This window comes from Sorex fumeus, unplaced genomic scaffold (assembly GCF_029834395.1).
Source record: "Sorex fumeus unplaced genomic scaffold, SorFum_2.1 ptg000099l, whole genome shotgun sequence".
Taxonomy (NCBI): Eukaryota; Metazoa; Chordata; class Mammalia; order Eulipotyphla; family Soricidae; genus Sorex; species Sorex fumeus.
In genome coordinates this window covers 8,312,060-8,339,325 of record NW_026606156.1, presented here as the reverse complement: position 1 = coordinate 8,339,325, position 27,266 = coordinate 8,312,060, and the positions used below count along the sequence as shown (strand labels likewise).

The 27,266-nt window shown below is 53.7% G+C and overlaps 1 protein-coding gene across 1 annotated transcript; it reads right to left on the bottom strand.

The window, feature by feature from the left end:
* Positions 1 to 1,674: 1,674 nt before the first annotated feature.
* Positions 1,675 to 24,914, bottom strand: ANKRD50 (ankyrin repeat domain containing 50). Its single transcript, XM_056134498.1, has 4 exons — positions 23,731 to 24,914; positions 12,083 to 12,312; positions 3,299 to 6,847; positions 1,675 to 2,130 (listed from the first exon to the last, which is right to left on the bottom strand). Exons 1-3 carry the CDS (start codon positions 24,240 to 24,242, stop codon positions 3,300 to 3,302), a joined length of 4,290 nt encoding a protein of 1,429 aa, XP_055990473.1. The 5' UTR covers positions 24,243 to 24,914; the 3' UTR covers positions 1,675 to 2,130; position 3,299.
* Between the last annotated feature and the right edge of the window lie 2,352 nt (positions 24,915 to 27,266).

Here is a 27,266-nt window from a genome sequence, read left to right as displayed (position 1 = left end):
GTACCTGGAGTTTTCCGTTTCATTCCTGCATTTTCATTCCTCCGTCTTTCTCAACAATGGGCAGAGTGGAATGTAATGCCGGTGTTTTATGCACAAGGATCCTGCAGTGGCAGCGGGTCATTTACAAAATCTAAACATCTTATGTCAAAAATAGCTTGTTTCTGATTCACACTGGGAGGTTGGGAGGGGTGCGCCCAGCACTCACTGACCTGGCCCTGCTCACAGCCCTCCCTGTGCTGCTACATGAAGAAGCAGCGACTTTCGAAGATTCAGGGCGACTCTTGGCCAACAGCGCTCCTTTCAAGCACTGTTTCACGGGTCTGTGGCGTGGACGTGAACCCTCGAGTCTTCTGAAGATCATCGTCCCTCACATAAGGAATCATAGCTCTGCCCTTTGGCCACAAGGTGCGCTTTTGTAAAAACAATAAAGTTAAATAAATACGATAGTTCAAAGTTAATAGAAAAACCGGCAGCTTTCAGGATTCTCGTCCTAAAGAAAAATACTGGAACAAACGAGAGCTTCATGGCATTTGTGACAGGAGTTAAGTTGGTTCAAAATAGCTTGTGTTCGGATTTATTAATAGGATCGTCAACACTTTTAAGGCTGCTTTGCAAGAGTTCTATTAAAAGTCCCATAGGGACAAAACTCAACACCTGAAACATTCATAATCGACTTATCGATATTTCCGGGGCACCACAGCATGCAAACACACAGCCCAACTCTTATTTCTGATGCGATGCAGAGCAGACAGAGCAGACAGAAAGCTACGGGCTACCGGTGTGGTGAGACAAACGCAAGAGTGAAGCCTTCCACTCATGTCCCATGAAGCACAGTGGAAGCCCATCCCCCCTGGCACCTGGACCCCAGGAGACACCCAGGGTGGACAGCAGTCAGTCTCCAAAGCTCTTCCGTCGTTCCCACTCCTCAGCAGCACAAGCCATAACTGCACCTCAGGGCTCCTCCATGGCCAGGGCCACCACCCAGGCCTCTACACAACAAAGTCCAGCCTCTCTGGGCACAGAAGCCAGCACAGCCCTGCAGGGTACAGGCAGGGGCTGGAGCTCCTGGGAAGAGTCCACTCCGCTTCCCTGAGGACAGATGCCTTCTCAGCCTGGTATTCCACTGTCCCCTGAGCAACGGTACAAAGGAGGCCGGGAAGGAGGCAGTGAGGTCCAACCCCCTCACTCCTGTTATGGGAGCAGCAAAGAGCCTGCGCAGCACTGGGGGATACACCCCAGTCCCCACTGCATGGACCCGATGTGCTGAGGGGGTGCTGAGGGAGCACCTATGGTGGTCAGGGATTTATGACCTAGGGACAGCTGGGTGCAAAGCAAGTGCGGATGTTCACATGTGACACTCAAGCTCATCAAACAGAGAGGGCGGCCCAGAACTGGGTCAGGGGACCCCGGGCACCAACTGCCCGTGGGACTGTGCCAGGCCATGTCCTTGAGGCTCCATGCTCAGGATCAGGAGCCGAGAGGGTCTGGCTCTGGCCAGCATGGGAACCTAGCCCATTCTACTGGGAAGTCCAAATTCAACTCGAAGACCAGAGCTGCTCCCGAAGTCTGAAAAATCTGACACCTTCTGTCCAGAAACTTTTTTTAAAAACCTCGAGGTGGCGTTGAATGGAAACTCACTTTACGCCCAGGCTGATGGTGCAGTGAACATCAAAAGACGTGTGCGATTTCCTTTATTGAGCGACACTTGCAAAGATACACAAGGAACAGACCAAACGGACAGGGCGGACGCAACAAACAGAATGTGCACGTGTAGGTGCCACAAAAGGAAAAAAATAAATACAAGAACACTTTTCATATGTGTTTGATCATGGCACATGCACGTTCATCAAATCTTAACTTAAAATACTCAAATCTTTTTCAGCGTTTCTCGGGCACTGCAGTCCATACCTACATAAAAAAGTGCTGAGTCCTAGTGGGGGGTCCAAGCACACAGAGAGGCCTGAGCCCAGTGGTGACACTGAGAAGCAGCCAGCTGCGGGCGGGAGGCATGTCACAACCACAGAAAACTCGCAGAACCGCTTCTTCCTCTCACCAAACCTGCATCAGGTTTCCGTCCAGTACTGCAGAACTGCTCCGGCCATGATGCCACACGTTTCATGGAAGAGGACACTAATGTGAAAGTTAAAAACAAAGTTAATTTCTGTATTCTGCATCTGCTGATCACTTATGCTCAGAGTCTGAAGCCCTTCTGGAGATTATCTGTGCACCAACACACTTTCTGAGAAGCACTGAGATATGCCCATTCAGGACTCACATTCAAGGCCCACTTCAACAGTCCACAAATGCTCAGCAGCACTGTGACTCTACAGAGGATACAGTGAGGCCTGGAAAAGCGCACCATCAGAACACGTGTGCTCTAGAATAATTGGAGTGCAGGACGGACTGCAGATTCGTGTGATTCTGATCTGTCAACCGGGCAGGGTTCCCAGAAGCAGCTGTTTACTAGGGGAAGGGTTGTGGTGATTTATAATCACGTTTCATTATCTATCTCTCCAACAGTGAAAGAAGCCAGAGATTTCTGCTGGCTGAAGACTGCCACTGGCAGAGGTTGGAAGGCGAAGGGGAGGTGAGGTGAGCAGGTCTATTATAGTCAGCAAGACCCATCAGTGTGGCGATCCAGCAGGTATGACTGGAAACACGGCCCATGTGCCAGCCATCCCTGCACGTGCAGGGGCCACGACTGAGTGCGCTGGTCACCATGCACAGGCAGGGACCACCTGAGTGTAGCCATCCCTCCCTCCGTCCCTCCCTCCCTCCACACAGCAGGGACCACCATGTGTCATGACAACGAGGTGCTAAGAGCTCGCCTGTGAGTCTCATCTGTCCTCATAGCATGCACAATTCACAGCAAGATTCTGTAAACGTCTGCTGTCGTCAGCGCTGCCCTTTACGTCCCAGACTGCTCTCAGCAGATGTCAGTGACACATGTTCACCAGATTGGAGACCACCCCAGATACCACTCCACCATCAGAACAGTGTGAGGAGGTGAGCTGTCCAGGACAGACACTCTGTCCCCAGCTCGGGCTTCTGAGTAGCCTACATGTGTCCCACTCATGAGTGTGTCCCTTAGAAAGCCAGCCACGCACATGGTGACGGAAAAGACATACAGCAATGTGAACATCTGACAAGAGCAGCACTTTGGACAGGGACTGCGGAGAGGAGGAGGGGGACCAGGGGTGGGGCTGGGTAGCGGTGGGGACGGGGGCGGAGGGAGGGCAGGGTGGGCAGCCAGAGAGCGCCCTCTGACATGTCCTTGCCACGGTGAGAGGCAGGTTACCTCACAAGGGCGTCTCCTTCTTGTAGTTGAAGCTGGGGTCGGGGCTGTCGAGCTGCAGCTTCAGCGCCTGCTTCAGGCTGAGCTCTGTGTCGGAGGGCGGGAAGCCTTCAGGCACCTCCTGCCGCCCCCGGTCGGGCACGGAGCGGGGCACAGACACGCGCCCCAGGAACACTTGGGTGCTCTGCAGGTGGTAGTTGGGGTTGGTCATGATGCCGTTTCTCTTCTTCTGCTCCCCACTCTGCTGCTGGATGAGCAGCTGCTGCTGGGAGCGCCCCACGTCCTGTGGGGCGGGCGGGATGACCACTTGGCAGGGAAGGTCCGAGGAAGCCATTCTGTGGGGTCCCCCGCTCCCCGTCTGGGCAGGGAGGCCCCTGGCATCGAGGGGGGTCATTTCGTATTCTAGCACCTTTGGCTGTGTCGAGTGGCTGGCTTTGGTCTTTCTGCCTGCCGAGCCTGCCTTGCCGACGCCATCCGCTCTCCCGCTTTTGCTGCTCTTGGTGGACTTCAGGCTGGGCTTGACCTGGCTCCACTCAAACTCACTGCTGGGGGAACGGTGGCTGGGGCCCAGGGACTGTGTGGTGGAGGAGGGGGACACGATGGACTGGCGGCTGCGGGAGCGAGGCAGGGAGTGCTGCTGGATCTGCTCAGTGAAGGACAGGCCGGGCACGCTGTCCATGGGCACCGTCTGCGCCGTGGCTGTGGAGGACGTGGTCCGCAGCGAAGAGTTCTGGGAGCTCTTGAGGGAGTTGTTGGACAGTGACGACTTGTGGCGCTCCACAGTGGAGTCAGGCGATTCAGACGGGGAGCTGAAGGCGTGGGCCGGGCCGCTGGGCAGGCCACGCAGAGAGGGCGGCGCATCACCCCCACCCGTGCTCCCTGAGCTGCTGGACTTGATGGTCAGCGCCTGCCCCTTGGCCGAGGCTGATGGGAGGGGCTTCTGCTCCATCGTGTGCACGGGGGATGGGGAGCAGCCGTTGAGGCTCGAGGCACCATACTTCTCTAAGAGTTTCATGATCTGCGAGTGGCCATTTTTGGCTGCCACACGCATGGCTGTGCGGCCGAACTGGTCAGCGTGGTTGGGGTCGGCACCACGCTCCAACAGCACCTGCACGACGTCCAGGTGGCCCTCCTGGGCCGCAATGCAGAGCGCGGTGGCACCCTGGTTGCAGGTGTGGTCCACTCCGGCACCGCGCTCCAGCAGCAGCCGCACCACCTTCCCATGGCCCTGCCAGGCTGCTGACTGCAGGGCTGAGCGCTTCTCGCTGTCAGCGGCGTTGACGTCGGCCTGGTGGCCCAGGAGCACCCGTACCATGTCCAGGTGTCCCTGCCAACATGAGACGTGCAGTGCAGTCCTGCCTTCCGCGTCGCAGGCCTCGGCGTCGGCGCCGTTCTCCAGGAAGTACTCAGCCATGGCCAGCTGGTTCTCCAGCGCCAGGATGTACAGCGTGGGCCGGCCATCAGCGTCCTTATAGTCAACGTCGGCGCCATGGCTGAGGAGCAGCTCCACGATATCACGGTGTCCCTCCAGGGCGGCCACCCGCAGGGCATTCCGGCCATCGTAGCCACGGTGGTCAATGGCCGACTTGCTCTCCAGCAGGACCTGCACGCAATCGTAGTGGCCCTCCTGGGCGGCCAGGATAAAGGGGATGCGGCCGTCATTGTCCATCTCGTTGGGGCGGGCGCCCTGCTCCAGGAGTGCCTCACAGATGAGCCTGTGGCCCTCGAAGGCTGCCATGTGCAGTGGCGTCCAGCCTGCATCATCCCTGTGGTTCTCGTCCAGGCCCCGGTCCAGCAGGGTGCGCACCACCTCCACGTTGCCCTGTGCTGAGGCTATGCTGAGCACCGTGCGACCCTCACTGTCGATGCTGTCCACTGCGGCGCCCCAGAAGAGCAGCGTGTTCACCACCGACGCGTGGCCCATGGAGGCTGCCGCCAGCAGGGGCGTGCGGCCGTTGTGATCTGTGTGGTCCACGTCGGCACCCCCCTCGAGCAGCAGGTCCACTACATCCACATGGCCCTCGTAGGCGGCCACCAGCAGTGGGGTCATGCCATCTTTGTCACAGTGGTCCACCTCCGCCCCTCGGTCAATCAGGAGGCTGACGACGGATGCGTGGCCCTTGCTGGCAGGCACACAGAGGGCAGCCACAGAGAGTGCTGTCCTGCCGTCCACATCCTCGTGGTTGGCCTCAGCGCCGTGCTCCAGCAGGTGCTCCACAATCTCCCGGTGGCCCATGTATGCCGCTGCTATCAGCGCCGTCCTGCCCTCATTGTCAGCTTTGTTGACCTCTGCGCCGTGCTGCAGCAGGTTCAGCACGATGTCCTCGTGGCCACCCCAGGCCGCCGCCCTCAAAGCGGTGCGGCTGTCGGCATCTGCGCAGTCTACCTTGACACCCGCGTAGAGCAGGGCGGAGACCACCTCGGTGTGGCCACCCCAGGCAGCGGACCGCAGAGCCGTCCAGCCATCTTGGTCGGTGTGGTCGATGTTGGCGCCGCACCCGATCAGACAGTTCACCACCTTGGTGTGGCCCTGCCTCGCAGCCAGTGTCAGTGGCGTGTGCCCATGAGCGTCCTCCACCTCCAGGTCGGCCCCCCGAGACACCAGGAGGTTGACGACGTCCAGGCTGCCGCTGTAGGCAGCGTTGGCTAGCAGCGCCCTCCCGTTGGAGTCACGCTGGTTGACGGAGGCGCCATTGTCCAGCAGCGTCCGGATGGAGTCCTCCCTCTCCAGGGCCTGCCGCACAATACCTGAGGCGCGCTCGTCCCCGCTGCTAACGTGGGCGCCTGCTTTCACCAGCAGCTGCAGGACCTCCTGCTCCTTGGGGATGAGGGTGCACAGGGCATCGCGGACTGGTGTGCCATTCCAGATCATCCAAAGCGCCAGCTCGGCGGGCTCCAGCTGCAGGTTGGAGTTGACCAAGTGCAAGGCAAACTCCTGCGCCTGCAGGGCAGAGAGGTGCCGGGCCTGGCAGGTGTAGCTCATGGCCAGCATGCGGTGCCCCTCCGCAGCGTTGCACAGGTACTTCTGGGTGCAGTGCTTCACGTCCAGCAGCCACTCGGCGAAGCTGTAGTGGAAAAGGATCTTGGTGCTGCCGAGGCCGTCGACGAGAAGCTTGGAGAGGACGTCCAGCTTGCGCTGGAAGTCTTCCAACGTGAGGGACATGTTTTTGGTCCACACTGCATGATACAACTCCATCACCGTCAAAGGTCGACAGGCGGCAAGAATCACATTCAAAATAGGCTGGACCTTTGCAAACTGTTTTCTCACAAAGAGTCTTTGGCACAGCCAGAGATAGAGCCCATTGAGCGTGCCCGGGATGTCACGGATCTCTCTGAGCATGATAAAGCTCTCCACGACGCCATCTAAAACCCGCTCCAGGTAGAGGAAGCAGCCGCTGCTCTTAATGTGCAGCTGGTTGAGCATCTCCGCCGTCTCCTTGGTGAGGTGCTGGCGCAGAGCCTCCTCCTGGTCCAGGCGGTGCAAGATGTACTGCTGCACGTCCTTCACGATGTAGGCCTTTCGGAGGTCATCGAGGCTGATCTTCCGGAAACCTGCAAGGAAGCAAGGGAAAGGTCATCGCCGAAAGGGACTGCAGAGCTGCCACCAGGTACAGGAAATGACTCTAGTGTGTCATCATCCCAGTCACTGATAACAAACCACTCCTGACAAAGCAGGGACTCCCCACCGATGACAGACACAAGCTCTCCCTTCTAGGGGGCACTGATCCTCCCACCAGCTCTGTGCCCCTCTGCACATCCCAGCCCTGGATGCAAGCATATACCCACAGCAGCACTGATGAGGTAACCCCTGATGACAGGGCAAAGAAAGACAGGCCAGCCGTTCCCGTATAAAAACCTTAGCTGTTTCTATCACACATCCCAGCACATCAACCATCATTAAGGGAATGTCACTTGCCTTTCAAGTACACCATAGGGCATGTTTCCAAATTCAAATGATTCTATCCCAGACTGTTCATACGTTGACCCTTCGCAGGCAACTCACCCAAATCACGTTAACAAAACATCAGCATTGCAAAAACGTAGCAACTCCCTCAACTCAAGCCTAACTAAAGGCGTAAGAGAATTGTCACTAGAAAGTTCTCCCTGCCTCCTCTCTAGGGAGCTCCTCTGAAAGAGGCAGACAAGCGGTGTACCCACTGCAGAAGCACACAGCCCCTAGGAAGAGAGAGGAAGGCAGGAGCTCAGTAGACACTGAGAACTTCCTCCCCCATGGAGCAATGCACCCGTCTCGCCAACACTTTCCAGGCAGCCTGAGGAGGGGAGACAGATGAGACCTGCCTGGGGGAGCAGCTGGGGATCCTTGGCCAAAGGGACCAGATATGCGCGGTGCACACGACACTGTCAGCACAGAGCCAGTGTGGAGGGAGGAGGGGCACGAGGGTTCAGACGGGAATTAGCACGACCTAAGCAACTGCAGCTGCAGTAAAGACAAAGGAAAAGGTGGATCTGGGAATTGCCCACTGAGCTTAGCAAACGGCAGAGAGAGCAGTGTCTGCAGCACCGCCGAAGAGCTTGGCAGTGGGGTGGGGTCAGAGGTCCCTACAGGGCTGGGAGCAGAGAGCTGACATACTCTGCTTTGTATCATTCAGCTAGAGGCACTTAGATCCCATGTGCAAATTTAAGGAAACATACAACTGACCGAGAATACACAAAGAAACAACATATCTGCAAAGTTCCAAACCTATACAAAGGTTCAGAATCTAATTATACACAAATACCACAGATAAAACCTGCAGTTACTATACGGACATCTATAAACAGAAATCTGCATTATCCATATATACACTTAAATGGAATCTATAATTATATATACATCTTAAATGGAATCTGTAATTAGACATATCTAAAAAAAATCTGCACTTACACATCTATATGTACACTTAAATGAAATCTGTAACATATATATACACATACCTAATATGGGATCTGTAATTAGATACACATAAATAAAATCTGTCTTCTCTCTTGCTTTCTCCCCCCTCCCTCTCTCTTTCTCCCCTCCCTCTCTCTCTCCCCCTCCCTCCCTCTCTCTTACACACACACACCGCTAAAGTGAAATCTGTAATTACAAATATATATGCACACCTAAAGTGGAACTGCAGAGCCACGACTATGGATAAGTGGCAGACCCCATGGCCAGCACATACAGGACACTGAGATCTGTCCCTGGCAGCACACGCACCCCCACTCCTCCCACTCACTAGGACCACTGGGAGTGGCTCTGGGCTCCCAAGTACTGAGGACTGAGTGGCCCCTATAGAAAATGTTTAAGAAATTCTTTAGAAATCTGGAGGGGCAAGGGAGATGGCACAAAGGCTGGATGCAGGCTTTGCCTGTGGAAGACCCAGGTTCAATGGGTCTGGTACCATGTCTCTGTAAACAATGCCATGATTGTAAACAATGCCTAAGCACTGAGCTGAGAGCAGCTCCAGGCACCATCAGGTGTAGCCCCAAGACCCAAATGCTTATCCACATACTCAAAAACACCTACGACCGAAATGAAGTAGGCACATATATACATATACACGTATAACTGTTAAGATATGTATTTCTGGATTAAGTATGTAATTATATCAACATATGTCTAAATGGAATCTAATTATATTTACATATGCCTAAAATAGAAACATAGCCAAATGGAATATACAATTATATATATACATGTATGAAAAAATAGAACCAGTAATTATATATATACATACACCTAACGGAATCTGTAATTATATATACATACACTTAAAACAGAACCTGTAATTACACACATATACATATACCTAAAATGGAATATATAATTATAGATAGAGAACTGAATATACATATAGTGATTATTTTCAACAGAAGTCATTTTTAAAAATGCATTTTAATTATAAAAGAAGATATTCTTGATCTAACGAGAATTTTAAACATGCCTAGAAATTAATAATAATCTACCTTTGCCACCACTTGATCTGTAATAATTATCCTCCACACCTGTCTGCGTTTTCATTCACTCCAAGCACTAGAAATTCATTAAAACAATGTAAAGGAGAACACATGCACTTTGCTAACAAAAACTAACAGAGTAATAGCTACCTTACACTGTACGATGACTGGAGGTCTCCAGAGTGATCTTGTCTTTACTGAGAGATTCACATAAAAGATCGCATTACTGGGCCAAGGATGTGGCCCAGCAGACGAACACTTGCCTTGCATGAATGAGGCCCTGGGTTCCAACCCGTGCCTTAACGCAACAAGAGATGATACTGCCTATTTCAAACAAGTGTCTATGACTTAAACCTAGTAAGGTAGTATGATGGAAACTGAGAAGAAAAAACACAATATGGAAACTCCCAGAGCACCAGTTCAGTTACTAAGAAGGGGCCGTTTACTGTTAGCCAAGTCTCTGCAAGCTGTACTTTAAGAACCTGTCCTCCAGAACTCCCCAGGCAAGGACCTGTCCTCTAGACCTTTCTTCAGGGAAGGACCTGTCGTGCAGACTTCTCCTCAGGGAAGGTTCTGTCCTCCAGACCTCTCCTGAGTAAAATCCCATCCTCCAGACCTCTCCTCAGGGAAGGACCTGTCCTCCAGAACTCTGCTCTGGAAACACTATGAAATAGGGTCCCTCACTTGAACAATAAGAAGGTTAAAGGAAGATTGGGTAAATTGCCCAGAGTGTTACTATTAAAAAATATATGAAATTGTGTTGATATTAAAGTCTGATTTCAACCTGGGCTGGGTAATACAGAATATAACAATTTTAAATTTTACTTAATCTCTGATTTCTGTGGTATTATACAGTAAAGTAAGAATCTTCAAAAATGTTGGAGGGTTAATATTTTTGTGTACAAAATGTTTTCAGACAATTACTGTCATTCATAATAAGCACAAACAGCTGTTAGCCTATAAGCCCTGAACAACAAAGTGCTTTTTATAACTTAAACTCTAATCTAAAGCTGTTCAAAATGCTACTCATTGCTACAATAAATATATCAGGAAAGAGAAAATATTCATAACATGTTATCAATGGAGATAGCAGAAGAAACTGAAGTAGACATGATAGAAATATCTCTTAAAGTCACTGCTCTAAGTTGATATACCTGCCAATTTTCATTCTGAATACATGTTTAAAATGTCAAACTTCATCTAAATTGAAAGATTTAAGCAAATTTAATGATCTTTGGGGGAGGATTACATCATCAGCAGTTGTAAGTTTTAAGATGTGCTACTACTAAAATCTAGAAGATCTGTAGCACTGTCCTCCCATTGTTGATCCATCTGCCCGAGCGGGTACCAGTAACGTCTCCATTGTGAGATTTGTTGTTAACTGTTTTTGGCATATCAAATAGGCCACGAGGAGCTTGCAAGGCTCTGCCGTGTGGGCGGGACACTCTCAGTGGTTTGCTGGGCTCTCTGAGAGGGGTGGAGGAATCGAACCCGGGTCAGCTGTGTGCAAGGCAAACGGCCCTACCCACTGTGGTATCACTCCAGCCCTTCTAGAAGATCAGGTAAGAATATATAACTTAGAAATTTGATACTGATGGTAAAGGGGTTGGTATAGAAGAAAAACACCAGAACATCAGCTCAAGGAAGAAAGCTTTCAAGGGCAAAGAGTTCATATAAATATGAAATACAACTTTCACAACCAAATATTATAAAAAGACAGTTACTGGGGGTAGGTTTAAGGTAGGAATAGCATATTATGCATCTTTCTGGAAGGCAACTTGGCAATGTGTTAATACCTAAATATTCTAAAAGGCTAACCCAAATTCCAAATCCATCCTCAACAGGGGTATAGTCAGAGGTGATCAGCACTGAGGTAGCAGCTCAAGGAAAATCCAGTTTCTTCAGAGCCCACCCAAGTTCACTGCTGTTTCCATCACAAAAAGGAAAAAAAAAAGGTTCAAATTCCTTGGTCGCCTGTCCCAGCTGTGTGACAGCTGTGGGAGAAGCAGGGTGCAGAGGGGCCCCAGGCAGGGACCACAGGGATCAAATGCTTACACAGGGGTGGACAGCGGGAGACCTGAGGAAAAGAGGACAGATATGGAGACAAGAGCAGAGTCAAAGGAGCTAGAGGCTGAAAGAGAAAGAGCAGAAAGCAGAGCAGGAGAGAAGCTGGGACCAGGACCTTCAGGCTCCACCCGAAAGCAAAATTCTCCAAACCCAAACACACTCTGGGAGGCATAGGTTCTGGCTGGGAGACTAGAAAAGGCCAGTTCAAAGGCGGGACAGAGGTGAGGCCCTGAGGAGCACACTGGACAAGCACTGCCCTGTCCTTGCACGGCCTCTGTGCAGTCTTGAGGCCTGCCACACTGGAGAGCCACAACACAGTGGTGGGAGGAGCTCGAGGACCCGCCACAAGCTGAGCGCCCCAGAGAGTCAGTGGTGGCGGCGGTGGAGGAGGGTGAGAGCATGGTGGGGGCAGGGCACATACCTGGGGTCCTCTCGCTTCCTGTGCTGGAGAACCAGCGGATGGCCTTGCCAAACCCATTTTCCTTGCATACCCCAGACCCAAAGCTCTCCCGAGCCCTAAGTGCAGCTGGTTGTGCAAGGGGCCCTGGTGGAACCCCTGGGGTGAGACCCCGGCTCCTGCCCAGAGTCAGCTGCTCCCTATATGGCACCACACGTCCGGTCCGCTGCTGGCCGGGCTGAGCAGCTGCTGTTGTGCATCCCCCCTGCTGTGTCCGACATTAGGGGACTACAGGAGTGGCCGTGGGGAGGAGGGGCCCTTTGCGGACAAGCTTAGCCCAGTGGGGGTCAGGCTGGGGGTAGGGCCACAGCCCTGCTTACCGGGGAACAGCTTGGTCACGGCCTTGCTCTGCTTGCGGGCTGAGCAGAGAAGCAGCAGCCACGGGGGGAAGAAGTCGTGGTGGGAGGCAAGCAGCTCAGCGACGGTCCCGGAGAAGCTGGCAGCCGCGTGCTCACCCTCCGCCACGCCGCAGCCCTCGTCCACTGAGTCCACCAGCACGAACAGGCTCTGCGGCGGGGGTTTCATGCCCAGGAGTGGCAGCAGAACACACCTGCAAAGAGCCACAGGGTGGGCACGTTAGAGCCATGGTCAGCGGTTACAGCCAGCGGGATATCAGACCCAAACACAAGCCGGTCCATTCCACGGTTTCCAGCAGTGTGAGAGTGAGCGACTGCGAGTGTGCACAGGTGTGAGTTCGGCACAGTTAGCAGGAACAGGAGCCATGGGAGCTTCCATTTCCATGTTCCCTTCCTGCTTTTCTCCATCAACGATAAAAAAAAAACTTCAAGTCTTGATAATAAAACTAAAATGGGTTACACAGGAAAGAAAACACTGGGCATGCTTTTTGGTTGTTTTTTTTTTCTTCTTCTTTTTGGGTTACACCTGATGATGCACAGTGGTTACTCCTGGCTCTGAACTCAGGAATTACCCCTGGTGGTGCTTGGGGGACCATATGGGATGCTGGGAACCAAACCCAGGTCGGCCGTGTGCAAGGCAAACACCCTGCCTGATGTGCTATCACTCTAGCCCCTGGGCATGGTTTTAGGTGAGGAGAAAAGAATCCTTATGGATTCACAGGTGTTTTTTCATCTCTCTTACAAAGACTAGACTTTATACTCACATGTGACCTGAAAAGACTATAGGAAAAACCTACAGCCTGTGGCCCCTCGATGTTTCTCCCATGTCAGAGGCAACTACTAAGATTATTCCTGCTCACTGAGTTACAGCAGAGCCTACTGACTGGCTCTGGACTAAAGCCAAGCCATACTGGCTGTGATACACCAGCATGGCCCTTAGGTGCAACCAGGAGGACGGCATCTAGAGATGGATGAATAATCCTGTTTACAAGTCCAAAAGGATCACCGCCACCTACGAGATTTCTTCATGAAGTGTCTCAAACCCTCCTCAGTCTGCCACATCATCAACTCATCCCAACTGCCATCCTGTCCTCACCTGGGCCGCCAATAACAGCTACGCCTGCTCTCCTCCAGGGCCCCCACCAGCCAGCCTTTCCCCGGTAAGCCCGAGGGAGTGAACGCAAGTGCACAGGCCTTGTCCTGGGCAGGATCCCCTGCATGACCCAGGCTTCCTGGTCTCCTCCTGCACCAACACCTCGGCCCCAACCGGAAGCTGGAGCATCCTTCTCTCAAGGTCACATCCCTGTGTACTCGATTACATCCAAGGTGTCCTTCATGGCTCTGCCAAACTCCAGGGCCTGGTGCACTTCACCACAGGGGGAGATCTGTATTTGTCTCCTATGCTGTGAGGCCACACAAACCACACTACTGTTTGCCCCAGACCCTAACAGTGTGTGGGCTCTGTGCAGGCTCCTGCTAGTGCCCAAAGCCAGCCAGGGTTCTGTGGTCTATTCCCACATTTCTTACTTGTGGGTCAAGGTCCCAGGTGAGGTCACATAGCAGGAGGTAGGAGGGTTTTAAAATTGATTTACAACTGATTACCAGCACACATGTGATTGCTCGACCTCAATAGATACCTACATCAGAAAGAAGACACAGTGCCAGAGTCCAAGCAAACTTTGTGAAGCGTGGGAAGAGGAACTGTGGTCAGGAACCTAAATTCTCACTTGCCAATGTGTGCGGAGGGCTGGAGCAATAGCACAGTGGTAGGGCATTTGCCTTGCACACAGCCAACATGGCCGACCTGAGTTCGACTCCTCCGCCCCTCTCGGAGAGCCCGGCAAGCTACCGAGAGTATCTCGCCCGCACAGCAAAGCCTGGCAAGCTACCCGTGATGTATTTGATATGCCAAACACAGTAACAACAAAGTCTCATGATGGAGACGTTACTGGGCCCGCTCGAGCAAAATCAATGAACAGTGACAATGTGTGCGGCATTCCTGCAGTGTCCGATCTCCCTGTTGGGAATTGGCCAGTCCTGGGTGCAGCAGAGGACAGGGCCAGCACACGACAGGAAAGGTTCAGTGGGAATCACGCCTGTGCGCTCACATCTCAAAGGGACAGCATCCGCACGAGCAGGGCCGAGAAAAGGACCAGCCTGAAGCAGTATCTGAAGAGACCATGAAAAATTCTCTTCCAAAACCTCAATCCACCAGTTTAAGAACCTCAGTAAATCAAAATGCAAATACAAAGAAATCATACTCTGGTATATCATAGCCCAACTGCGCCCGAAGACAAAAGACACAAAATCTTAAACAGACCAGAGAAAAAGGAATTCTCTTCAAAAGAACAACTAAAAGGAGTTCAGAAACTTTTGAATACATACATAAAACATTTTAAAGATATCTTTAAAATGCTGGAGGAAACAAGCACACAAAATATTTCAAATTTAGACCAGCAAACCTCTACGGCGAATAGAATCAGCTTTCAGAAGTGAGACTAATTCACAAAACAACTACTAATGAGAGAATTTATCAAGGTTGCCAGTAGCAGGTTAACCTATAAAAACCATAGGAATAACTATATATTAGCATGAAAAATTTATAAAATATAAAAACTATTTTGGCATCACTGACCAGTTAGTATATGAAAGTTGCATATTTACTGCTTGCATTTTGCATGTGAACAAAATTATGGGCAATAACCCCCAAGTACAAACTTCCTGAGAATCAAGGGTGTGTTAAAGCGATGGAAACTATGAAATACTATTGAGGAAAATTTGGGAAAAAAGATTTAAGTGGAAGGAAAGCACGTATTTGTGGACTCGAGGATGCAAGAGTGCAAATAGGCCAATTCGCAGAAATCAGTCTGGTTCCACTAAACACATGTCCTGGTCAGAATATTCTGCGCTCAGATTCTCCCCACATCTCCTAGCCTGTGCATCTGGAGAGTGTGGCCATTCTTCCATGAGACTGAAACAACAAATGCTATGTTAGTATTTGTTATTTGTATTTTTCAACAACTCAGAGCTAGATTTCAGTGATTTCTAGAAACCACTCTTGGGGGTCTATTAGCATCCCCTCACCCCAACCCTTTCCTAGATGACCATCTCTTTCTTCTCCAATCTCTAGTATCCCCTTCGCCTCTCATCCTCACACCCAACTACTGCTTCCTTGATAACAGGGAGCATTCAAATGAATCAGACTCATGAGTCATGCAAAGACGCACAGCGAGTAGAGCATGTCCACATGTTCCCCGGCATGCAGACTCCAGTCCTCACCTGCCCCCCTCTCTCTAGACTCTGACTTCTCTTCTCTAGAGCAGGTGAGCCCCGTGCTCCGAGCCCATCGACTCCTCTACCACCCTGCTCCTTATGCTCCAAATCACCCTGAAAGTCATATTCCATGCTGTTCAATTCTGGCAAAATGCCCCAGAAATTCTGCCTACATTCACTGTCTGCTGACACCTCTCATTCCCTGTCAGCCACCAAGACTCAACTCTAATTCCACCCCATCCAGGAGTGAGTGTGTGGACAAGGTGAGGTTCAAGCTGTTACACACACATCTCTGGCCTGTGTCTTCTCTGGGGTCATAATGAGGGCAAGGTGGACGGACAGCACTGAGCCAGGCACCTTGGCTGGTCTTGTCTCTTGTCAGAGACAGAGACCAGGGCAGGGGTTGTGTCTATGGAGATCAAGTAGGGAAGTAACATGACCTGACACTCCACTGCTCTGGGAACTAAGCGGATGGAAGCAAACAGACTTGGTGAGCTGAGAGGCAGGAGACATGGAGACAGGAACAGAGGGAACAAGAGAGAGCTCAGAGCTCTATGTCCAACAGAATAAGGGTGCTGGAGGAGACTGATCGGGCTGAGCCCTGGGTGCAGGAGAGAGGACTGACGCACTACCCTGCGTGTTCCTAAGTCTGTGCAGTGTCAGTCTCTCTGGCAAGTCCTGTCTCACAGCCCCTACACCCAGCAGCGGAAAGTCACAACCATTTCTTCCTGCTCTGCTACAACTGTTTGTTGACCCATCCTTGTCCCGGAGCTGGGCTACATCTCCCACTCTTCCTAGGGCCACCAGCCAGCTGGCACATGCTGTTCCTGTGCTGGAGCAGCCCCGTTCTCCTCGGAGGCTTCTGTGTGCTGACACCACAGCACAGCAAATGACACGGTCAGGCCAGAATCAAAAGGCAGAGCTGAGCCCCCTGGAGGAGGAGGACCTGAGTGTCTACAGCAAAGACCACAGTTTCTGTGCTTGCCAGCCATGAGTCACCCGCGGGAAGGTCACCAGTTTCTGGAAAGCTCTAAACTGTTCTTCAAGATAACCACAAGATATAATTAGTTCCCTTAATGAACACTTACTTTTATTAAGCAATTATGTGCACATTTTCAAACTCAGTTTTATTACCAAGGACTGTAATCACGAGTGTGCGAGCTCAGGGAGGTGCTGACACAAGGACAGTCTCAGAGGGCAGCAATGTGAGCGTGGCTAGTCCCAGCCTGGACAAGCCGCGATGACAGCCGAGAGCACCCGTCGGAGCTAGTACCATAAGGGCGCATATTAATGCCTTCAATATGGCAGGGAAATAGGCATGGCACTTCTGGAAAGCAAATCACTTGGCTGTCCAGAAATAATCTGACTTCGTCAGGATAAAAAAGCAAGCAAGACTGCTTAAAATAAAGTGAAGGGCAAAGAAACCAGCACAAATAATTATGTGCCACCTACCCAGTTCTGATCCCCCCCCCCCCAGCCAGAGCTCAGTCAGCAAGGGACCAGATGACAGCAAGTGCCCTGTGCAGTCCTCTCTGATGGTCATGCAGTGACAGATGCCCAGCCGCAGGGCCACGGGAAGTAGGCTGCATCGCCACCCCCAGTCACAGCGTTCTGAGTACCCTCAACACGCTAAAGCAACACCACTCTGACCTGCGGTTCCCAGCAGTGTGCACAGGGTCCCATGTGAGTGAAAATGCTCCTGAAAGAGTAAAGGAGTTTTGGGGCTGGAGCAATAGCACAGCGGGTAGGGCGTTTGCCTTGCACGCAGCCAACCCAGGTTCAATTCCCAGCATCCCATATGGTCCCCTGAGCCCCGCCAGGGGTGATTCCTGAGTGCAGAGCCAGGAGTAATCCCTGTGCATCGCTGGGTGTGACCCAAAAAGCGAAAAAAAAAAAAAAAAAAGAATAAAGGAGTTTTCTGTGCTCTGGTGGGTCATGGAGACAGAGACACACTCAGTGGAAAGGAACTAAGTCAGCAACAGCAGGAAAATAGTTTACTCTTGAGTGTGTGTGTGTCTTCATGGGCTACATCTGGTGGTGCTCAGGGCTTATTCCTCACTCTGTGCTCAGGGATCACCCCTGGTGCAGTTCAGGGAACCCATCGGAGTGCTGGCAATCAAACTCTGGTCAGGTATAAGCAAGGCAAACCTTTTACCCACTAAACTCTCTGGCTCTGAGAAGTTTGGATTCGCTGCTCAGGTATTCGAGGGCTTAAAATGCGGCTTCATGCTGGTAACTAGCTATTAAAATGAATCAAAATATAAAGAGGCTACACACAGGGAAGTAGAAGTAGAACAAAACATATTGGGTATGAAAATGCAGGAAAAATTCCAGGAAAACTAAACACCTTCAACTAGAGAAATAGGAAGTAGAACAAGAAAACGCTAGGAACCTGGAAGCGGGTTCTCAAACAGGACCACGCACAGGAATCTCTTGGGGAGGGAGCTGGTCACAGGCAGGGCAGATGCAGATGGGCTGGACCTGAGACCCCCACGGCTCTCAGACATCACCAGTGATGCCCTGGAGGCTGACCACGGAAACACAGGCAGCAGGAAAGGGTCTAGGGAAGGAGACACACTGCAACAGCGGGGGTGCAAAGTGCCTTTCTCCGACGACCATGCCTCCTGCTCCATACGCTCTTCCCATCCTTTCCACTGGCCAAAGCTCGATTTTCATGACACTTTTGTCTTCGCTCAATTTTGTGTGTGTAACCCCCTCCACTCAGTGTCCTGTGGGCTCCCCTGAGCCCTCTTAGTGCTTTGCTGGCACAGAGTGGATGCTGAGTATGTAAGACACAACCGAGGGCCTAGGGCAGGGCTCAGTAAGACAGTGTCTGCCTCAGTGTGATGCCCTGAGTTTGACACCCGCACTTTACCTCTTGCCATGTGTGATCCTGCTGACATGTCTTTTAGGATCCCTGGTCCATAACAAGTGCCAAGGTCTGGTGTGACATAACTGTATATAAGCATTACAACCAAAGTGCAAACCCAACACAAGACAAGGGAAGGAAGAAGGAGGGAGTGAATGAGTCAAAGGCCAGAATTGCTGAGAGAATGTGGTGTGACCAGAGGAAGCAGGCAAATGTTGGGCTCCTGTGCATCGGACAGCTTTTGTGCTCAACAGGCACACTGGAGGGTGGCCTGCAAGTCCATCCAAAAACTGAGGAGCAGAGAGGATGAAAGTAGTTTTGTCAGACACATGGCAGAGAACCAAGAGGAAGGGCGGCTACTGTCCAGACTGGGTATTCCAAAAGGACGGCTGCGTGTAGATGCCTCTGCGATGGGCTAGAGATCCGGGGGGGTGGGGGGGGGTGGGGGGGGGGAGAGAGAAGCAGCCATATATCTGTGGGAGATGAAACTACAGCTTTTCATTCACAGAGGAAAAGGAGACATCCTCGGGCTTGAAAAGGCCCCTTGGAGCAAGTATCAAATAAGGAAGCTAGTGGCTTGTGACCAAGGGACACAGTGCTGGAGGCTGAAAGTGTAGGGTGGACACCCATTAGACAGCAGAGGACTTGATGCTCCACAGAACTGCTTTACAGGAATGACAAGTGTCCATACTTCTGTCAAAAGCAGCCAGAGACCTGAGTCAAACATGAAATTTCCTGAGACAGGCAAAAGAAATACTCAGCCAGCTGGGCACCACTTGACTCTTTCTAGTCTAACAAAGGTCTGAGTCAATAATCACTACATAAAGGTCGGCAGAGCGGAGAGGAGCTAGTGGCTGACAGTGCAGAGCAGGCGACTGCAGTAGGGGTAAGCGCAGCAGTGGGCGCCAAGGTCAGGATGGGCTCAGCAGGGGAGCTGGGGCGGGGGGGGGGTTGCAGGGCGGAGGTCTGAGGAGAAGAGGGGAAGCCAAGAGGGACCCACAAATGTCTGGAACAATGCCATATCCAAACATGTGGAAGAGCAGACAGCAGGTTACTGAATTAATCATCACTCCGCCACTCTGTTCTGCATTGGAAACGACCTAAAGGATCTAATATTCAATTCCCTTTAGAGTGCAAGACTGTCAGGCAGTCCTTTGATGACACTCCAACCTCCCCTGGCTGGGCGAAAGCATCACCAACAGTACCTGCAGAGCACAGGTCAAAGCAGGGCAGTAAGTAGGAGAGTCCCTGGACTTGACTGGGGCCACAAAGGAGACAACACAAGACAGATGCCTAATAACGAACACAGAAGCAAATGATCTGGAAGACACAGGGAAGGCCTATAGCTTTGAAGAGGAAGAGGCAGTAGCCAGGAAGATTCAATCCTTCACAGACTGCTATTGGACTGAAAAACACATATGAGACCTGGGTCTTCAACTCCCAACCCTTTCCCAACATTAGCACCACTAAACAAAACACGATTTTCTGCTGCACTCTTAAAGCAGTCTTTCATTCTTACTTCCTCATTGCGATGTTATTCACACTTGTGGCACCCTGAAGACACTGAACTGATTCCTATCAATATTTTCCAAACAAAATCCAAACTTGATCCGAGCTCAAAGAAAGCAGAACTCACATCTGGCCCCACAGGCCATTCCCCAGAAGTTAGCAAGTGACATCCACAGGAACAAAGGTCCTGTGTCCCAATCACTGCACACCCACAATCTGCACTCAGAGCCTGGGCATCCGGATGGCTGTCCCGAAGACACCAGCAGTGAGTGAGGTGAGCAGGGGTTTGGGCTGGATGAAAGCAGCCTCTGTAGTGGTTCTTAAATGAACTTCCTCCTCTCCTTCCCCAGGATGCTGGACCTCCTGTCAAAGACAGCCCAGCTGTATTCTAGATCTTAGGGTTGCCAGAACGCCCCAACATTACCTCAAAAGAGACAAATACAAACATCCAAGTTCAGCATGGTAGTCTGAAGGTGAATGCAAAAACACCATCAGCCTTGGGTTCTTAAGAGTAAATAAATGTCACTGGTGACAAAAAGTGGAAGATGCTCTGAGCACTTGCCAACAGCCTTGCACTTCCCTCAGCGAGGAGAGTAGCGTGGGGGGCGGAGGGCATCAAGCTATCATGGTAGAAGGTGCAGGGCCCACAAACTCAGTGGCCTGTCTTCATGCCAGGTTTTCTTCCTCCTGGCACTACAGAAAGACAGGAGTGTGAGGTCGGCTCCATGGAGAGAGGGCGAGCTGCATGCCCTAGCCTGGCTGCTGGCCACTCACAGCTGGCTTCCACCTGACCCCAGGAAGGCCCAGCCATACTTCCCAGGGAAAGGCACCTCATCACCTGCAGAGGCTCTCAAGGTATGGGTGCAGACAATGCAGAGCAGAAGAGATGCTGTGACAATGAATCTGCACATCAACAGAGTATTACCGTCTCAAAGTAGAAAGAAAAGGAAGGCACAGTGAAAGAAGTTTCTCTCCCTTTAAAAACTATGAACAGAAAGTGATTTCAATGCACTTAGAATCAACACGTGACCACTCAGGATGTTCGCTCACACTACCACTCCCCTTATTCTGTCTTCTATCATTAAGGTTTTAAAAGAGGGAACACTTAGGAAGCAATACTGAAGAAAAGGGTTAAAGATAATCCTTACTAAACATCTCTTCTGCAATTTTCCCAATTTCATAGATCTGTGACCAAGGAACACTTTATCAATTTTCTAACACTATTAAATTGTTCCACACATGAACATATGCAACCATCAATGTCATCTGGTGAAAGCTTGCAAAAGAGCACTCAACTGTGTTTAGAATTCTTTTTATGAGTGGCGGAAACGGGTGGCAGGAGGGGTTGGGAAGATGGCTCAAAGGGCTACACAGCAAGGCAAATGCATGCTTTCCACACAGAAGTCTGGGGTTTGATTCCCAGCACACATGGTCCCCTGAGCACCATTGGGTATGGCCTTTTTATTTTTATTTTTTTAAAGACAAAAACAGAGAATAATCCTGCATTATATTTTGTTAATTTTGATCTCTCATCCTGTTATACATCTGCTACTTCCATCTCAGTGTTCTTCAAAAGATTCTAACTCCTTGAAATAATGACCGGCCCCACTATCTACCAGCTGAAATCCCTCGTCCCTGGTGAAATCAAATACTCCCCATGAAAATTATCTGAAGGACTTAGTTAGCAAATCAGCCTATCTCTATTAGTACATACAATAAAATAATAACTATTACCCAAAAGCAGAAACCTAGACCTCCTAATGCACTGGCTCTGCAAAACAACTTTTTAACTCTAAATTGGCTTCTTGTGGGTCTCCTGGGTCTCATTTGCCAGTGCTTGTAGTCACACATTCTTAGAGGAATCGAGTCTCTTGGATCATCATCAAAGTCACTCCCATAGAGTAGCGCTGCATTACCTAATTTGATGAAGGAACCAAGTAACTCAGAGCTCTTAAAGGTGAAATATGAAGCTCGGTGGTTGCTAAGTGGCTCACACAGAGAAAGGCAGGGTGGGATGGGCTGTGCCCTCAGCCCCTGGGAAACAAAGCGCTGGAGGGGCTCCTATCCCACGCCTCCACCCAGGAGTCACCAACTAAAACTCACACAGAATCAAAGATAACAAGAGGAAGGAGGGAGGGAGGGAGGGAGGGCCTTTTTCAGGAAAATACCATAAAGATCTGTGGAGGAGCAGAACAGATTAAGACTGTGGTCATCAGATATGGCGCTAGAAACTTACATACGGACCACAATTATTCCAATTTAGAATACACTCTCTCAAACTTGTTTCCTAAGGTGCTAACAATTCCACATAGCTCTCAAAATCACCTGTAAAACATGGAACTTCAATTCTCCAACTGCTGGTCAGAAACAACAGTTGAGTTGAGCTAAGAGCCTGAGTCTCCCACGCGGTGGCTCCAGACTGAAGCTGGCACTGCTAACTCCCCAATCCCCAGTAGTGGCCTTGGTGGACCTGTCCACACCAAAGCGTGTGGGCCCAGGCAGTGCCCAAGAGCCCCTCCCAAGCCCAGCCCTACTGCTACAGCTCTGTCCTGCTGCCTGCGTGCCCCTCAAGGACAGCATGCCAGGCCTAATGCCACTGGCTCACACTCAGACCACCGTGTCTGAGAGCCACATCCCCTCGGTGGCCAAAGAAACGCTACCCAGGTCTAGTCCTGTGCCACTATCCAGACAGATCATTCTGGGTCAGCACTGTTGCCTGCCTGGGTCCCTGAAAACCACAGTGGAGATGCACTCCAGCCCCCCCCCTCGGCCCCACCCCAGCTTCCAGAAACCCTCCTCTTTGCTGAGTCCTCCAAAGGAGTGATCTGCAACAGACTTGCATGCACCCCTGTGTACTTAAGTCTGGGGACAGCAGCTGCTGCTGCTCAGTGGGCCTCAGGCTCATCTGCAAAAGGGGGCAGTGATGGGCACTTCACAGGACTCACACGAAGGCAGGATGATCTCACAGACAAAGAGGGCTGGTTCTTACCCTCATTATTATTGTATTATTATTCCCGCTGTGTGCGGGCACTGTCACAATGAGAAGTACCAAGTCATGCTCTGCCAGTACCCCCAGATGCTTGCTCCTGCAGAGATAGAAAGGCAGCTCTGCAGGCTGGTGCAGGCCCTTCTCCCTGCCAAGTGGCACTGTGCAGGGAAGCTAAACCTGGCAGAAGCTCCTTCCCAGGCACTAGGCAGCCCCTGTGGAAACCACTTGCTGCTCCCTGCACCCAGCGGGCAATGTGCGAAGCTCCAGTATGGGGACCCTGTGTATCTACAACTACTCTGACAATTATTTTCTCGCTTCTTATGGACCAACCCATATGCCAGAAAAAAATACGTGACTGCGGTCAGAGAAAAAAATATGTTTTCTGTATCACTCGCCACAAATAATAAAACCAGGTCTTCACTATTTTACATATGCCACTTACCTCAGAAAGGCTAAACCTTTCATTTTCTTGGTGGCTGATTAAACCCTAAACACACTGAGGGCTGTCTTCAGCCGTTCCTGACTAATCACCATCAGAGGGCTTCTTTGATTAAGGAAAGAATACTACATACCAAGACGGGAGCTTTTATTCTGAGAATTCTGAATTTAGTGCCATGCATTCTGCCTACTTCTCTCAAATGTAGCCTCGTCTCCAAGTAGCTAACTGGGAATAAATCTTGTGTGGTATCAGAAGAGGAAAAAGTAACCATCCTCAATCTGGAAAATACTTTCTGTACTGCTTCACATGTGGTTTGAAAACCTTACAGGCAGTGCACGGATACAGGCCTGGTGCAAGAGGCAACTCAGATTTTGGCTCCATATTCAAACTAAACAGGTGTACTCAGAACCAACGATTACCCCCCCAGCGCATAGCAGTGGTACTTCACAGAGTTTTTTAAAAAAACCCACATCTCAAAACCATGAAAAGCACTCTGTTCTTGGCACGGCAGCCAGCATGCGTGAGGCTGTTACCTTTTAAAGGCTTCGCCGGGGTTTCTCTCACACTCCCCAGGCTGCAGCAGGCTCTGCACTGCCGGGTCCCTCAGCTTGTCCTCGTACCCTGGGAGCAGCCCGCTGCGGCAGATCTGGGCCACCAGGCCACGGATGAAGCCTCCCACACACAAAGTCTCCGCGTCCTGAGCCTTGCAGAAGTGGAAGGCCAGAGCCTGGCGGTGCAGGCCTCGCTGTGTGCTGCTGGGCGAGCTGGGCCATAGCAGCTCCGTGCACAGGGCCGTCTTGCCACTGCCAGGGCCTCCGACCAGGAGCACACCCCAGGCTCCTCCCTTGGCAGGGGCAGTCCCAGCGTTATTCCCAGAATTCCCGGGCGGGGCCGGGGTGTTGCCAGCACTGTGGCAGCAGCTGGTCTTCTCCTGGAGGCAATGCTGCAGCCGGTGGAAAACCCACTCCCGACAGTAGAAGGGCTTTCCCTGCAGCAAGCTCGTCTGGGCCATCCTGCATACTTTCTCCTCCCCGGGGTCGGTCATCACGGCCTGCCTGGTGTCCCCACCGGCTAGATGCTTGGCACACTGACCCTGGTCCCTGCAGCCATCAGGCCCTGGGCTGCAGAGTGCGCTGCTCTCCAGTGGCAGAGAGACCAAGCCACGTCACAGTCGACAGCAGAGTCCACTGGGCAAGAGCATGTGCATGGCTGGACTTGGAAGCTTTGTCCCGGCTTCACTGGAAGAGACATCAGTTCAGTCCTGGGACGGCAGACAAGTTATCTGGGGCCACAGCCTGCCGCTCTGCGCCTCTCTGCACGGGCACATAGCGCGGTGATTCTGCAGCGCATGTGAACAGTGGGTGCTTCAAGTATGCAGACAAGATAGACAAGATAACACATCTGGAAGACCGAAGAGAGCCGAGTCTCTTGAGTCACACAGCCGACTCGGGCGTCCCAGTGTGAGTCCCTTTCTGAGAATGAGTCCTAGGAGAGGTACCCCGGGGGCGCAGCAGAGGCTCATACAGCTGGCAGGCGGTTCTGCTCCTGTGCAGGGCACTGGGTCAGGTGGAGGCAGCTGGCAGAGCCCAGCATTTAGGCAGGGGCCAGGCAGGGACTGCTGGGGAGAAGGTTTCTTAGGTGGCAGGAATCGCGGGTCGTGGTTAGCACCGTCTTCGCCCGCACAGCATCCTCCTAGAAGGCGTTTTCAGAGGAGCGGGATTTTCCTCCTGAGCCCGTTCCGGGGTCTGTCCTCTTCACATGCTGGGAAACCAGGAACTTCTGCAAGTAACTGGAAGGAAACAAAGGCAGTCGTCTTGGTGCAAAATGTCACGCTGAACGCTTGCTCGTCCCCGGACGCAAGGGCCTGGAAATCCGAAAAAGAAAAAAAAATCAGGCTTGGCCTGTTCACACAGCCGGAGGCCGCCCAGCGCTCCGCACAAACGCCGTTTCCGGGCCTGCCCGCGTCCCCGGAGGGCGCCGCGGAACTCGGGCGCACGCCCCGCCGGGCCTCGGAGCCGGTCGCGCGGCAGCGGAGGGGTTAAGGACGCGAGGGTGACAAACGCGAACGGGGCACCGGCCTTCCTGCCTCCGCCCCCGGGAGGCGCGGGCGGGCGGGGGGGGGGGGGGCGCGCGGCCCGCAGACGCCCCCGGTTCCGCCCCGGCCTGCGGCTGACAGACAAAAGGCGTCCGGGCCGCCGGACCGCGCGGCCCCGCCACCCCGCCCGCCGCCGCGCGCGGGGCCGGCCAGGACGCGGCGCCCGGCCCGGCCCGGCCCGACCCCCCGGGCCGCCGCGGCCCCCGCCCGCCCGGGCGTGTCCGAGCCGAGGGCGCCGGCCCCGCGCGCGGCCCGGCCCGGCCCGGCCCGGCGCGCCCCGCCCGCCGCCCGCCGCGAGGCCCGCGCCGGTTACCTCAGCCCGCCGCGCCGCCCGCGCCCGCCGCCTCGGCCGCCTCAGGCCGGCGCCGGCCCCGCCGCCCAGCCCGGGCCGCGCCTCCCAGCCCCGCGCCGCCGCCGCCGCCGCCGCCGCCGACCGTCTGAGGCGCCCGCCGCCCGCCCCGCGCGGCCCCGCCCCGGCCCGCCCCGGCCGCCCCCGGCCGCCGCGGACCGCCCCCAGCCGCCTTCCTCCGCCGCCGACCGGCCCCCGCCGCCTTCCTCCGCCGCGGGCCCCGCCCACACCCCCCGCGGGCCCCGCCCCCGGAACCGCTTTGATCCCTCCTGCGGCCACGCCCCGCCCGGAGCCCCGCCCCGTCGCCGCCGCCCGCAGGCCCCGCGCCGCTCGGCCTTTTATCGCCTCTCCCCGAGGCTCCGCCTCTTTCATCAGGCCCCGCCTTTATCGGGAGCGGCTCGGGCCCCGCCCTCTCGGCGTCGCTTTGGACGCCGTGTTCAAGAGCACGCCCCGCCCCTCCGGTCCCGCCCCCTACCGGGCCAGGCTCCGCCCCTCCAGCTGCTCGGTCTTTCTTCGCCCGCGGGCTCCACCAAGCCCGTGGAGGCCCCGCCCCGCGCCCCTTAGGCCCTGCCCCTCGCCCCTTAGGCCCCGCCCCGCGCCCTTAGGCCCCGCCCCTCAGGCCCCGCCCCGCGCCCTTAGGCCCCGCCCCTCAGGCCCCGCCCCCGCGCCCCTTAAGCCCCGCCCCGCTCGAGGCCCCGCCCCCGTCCTGGTGCCCCGCGCGCCGTGGGTCCCTGAGACCTGCCCCTTCTCTAGGCCCGAGGGCCACGCTGCAGCCGGCCGCCGCCTTTGTCCTCGAGGGGGAGGCCGGAGCCGCACGTGCCGGAGCCGCGCCTCGCTCCCCGCCCGCGGTGGCCCCCGCCGGGCGGCCGCTCCCGGGAGTGACGCCCCCGCCCATCCGCCGGGCCGGACCTGGGCACGCGCCGCCTCGGGGCTCGGGCTGCGGGGTCAGGGACAGTCGCGGCAAGAAACCCGCACCTGCTGCCCTGAGCGGTCGCGGCCGGCCCAGGTCACTGCCCCCGCGGGGTTCGCTTCGTCCCGTGAGGCCGTGGGTTCTGTTTCCCTCCGCGGGCACAGCTCTGGGGGTGCTGCACGGGGTGGCTGGGGTCCCCGAGGAGGCAGGACTCCCGGGTGGGCAGTGAGGACACTGATGCCCAGTCAGTCGCAGTATGAGTGTGTGATATTACGAGTGGCCTTTGTGCTGCCGCTCAGCGTGCCCCGGCCCGGGCGCTCGGGAAACAGACAGCACGTGGACCCCACGCGTGTGCTCAGGTATCGATCAGAGATGGGCTCGGACGCCAGGGAGCGGACAGCTCCACTCTTTCCCCGAACACAGCCACTCCCGAGGAGACAGAGCAAAGGCCAGGGGCTCGCCAGGCCCCCTGAGCACTGCCGGGTGGGCCCGGCCCGAGTCAACGCACGGCGGATGAACTCGATCGCGTGTGGACTCACACGAATACACTTACGGACCCACTTTTACACAACTCGCGTCCTCTTCCTTGAAGCTGCAACGTCAGGCGCAGAGGGAGTCAGTCTGGATGGCCTGTAGCCCGTTGCTCCGCCCGTTTTCTCCAACAGGCCGTACTGGGATTTCCCCCCAAGAACGCTTTTTAATGTCGTTTTCCGCA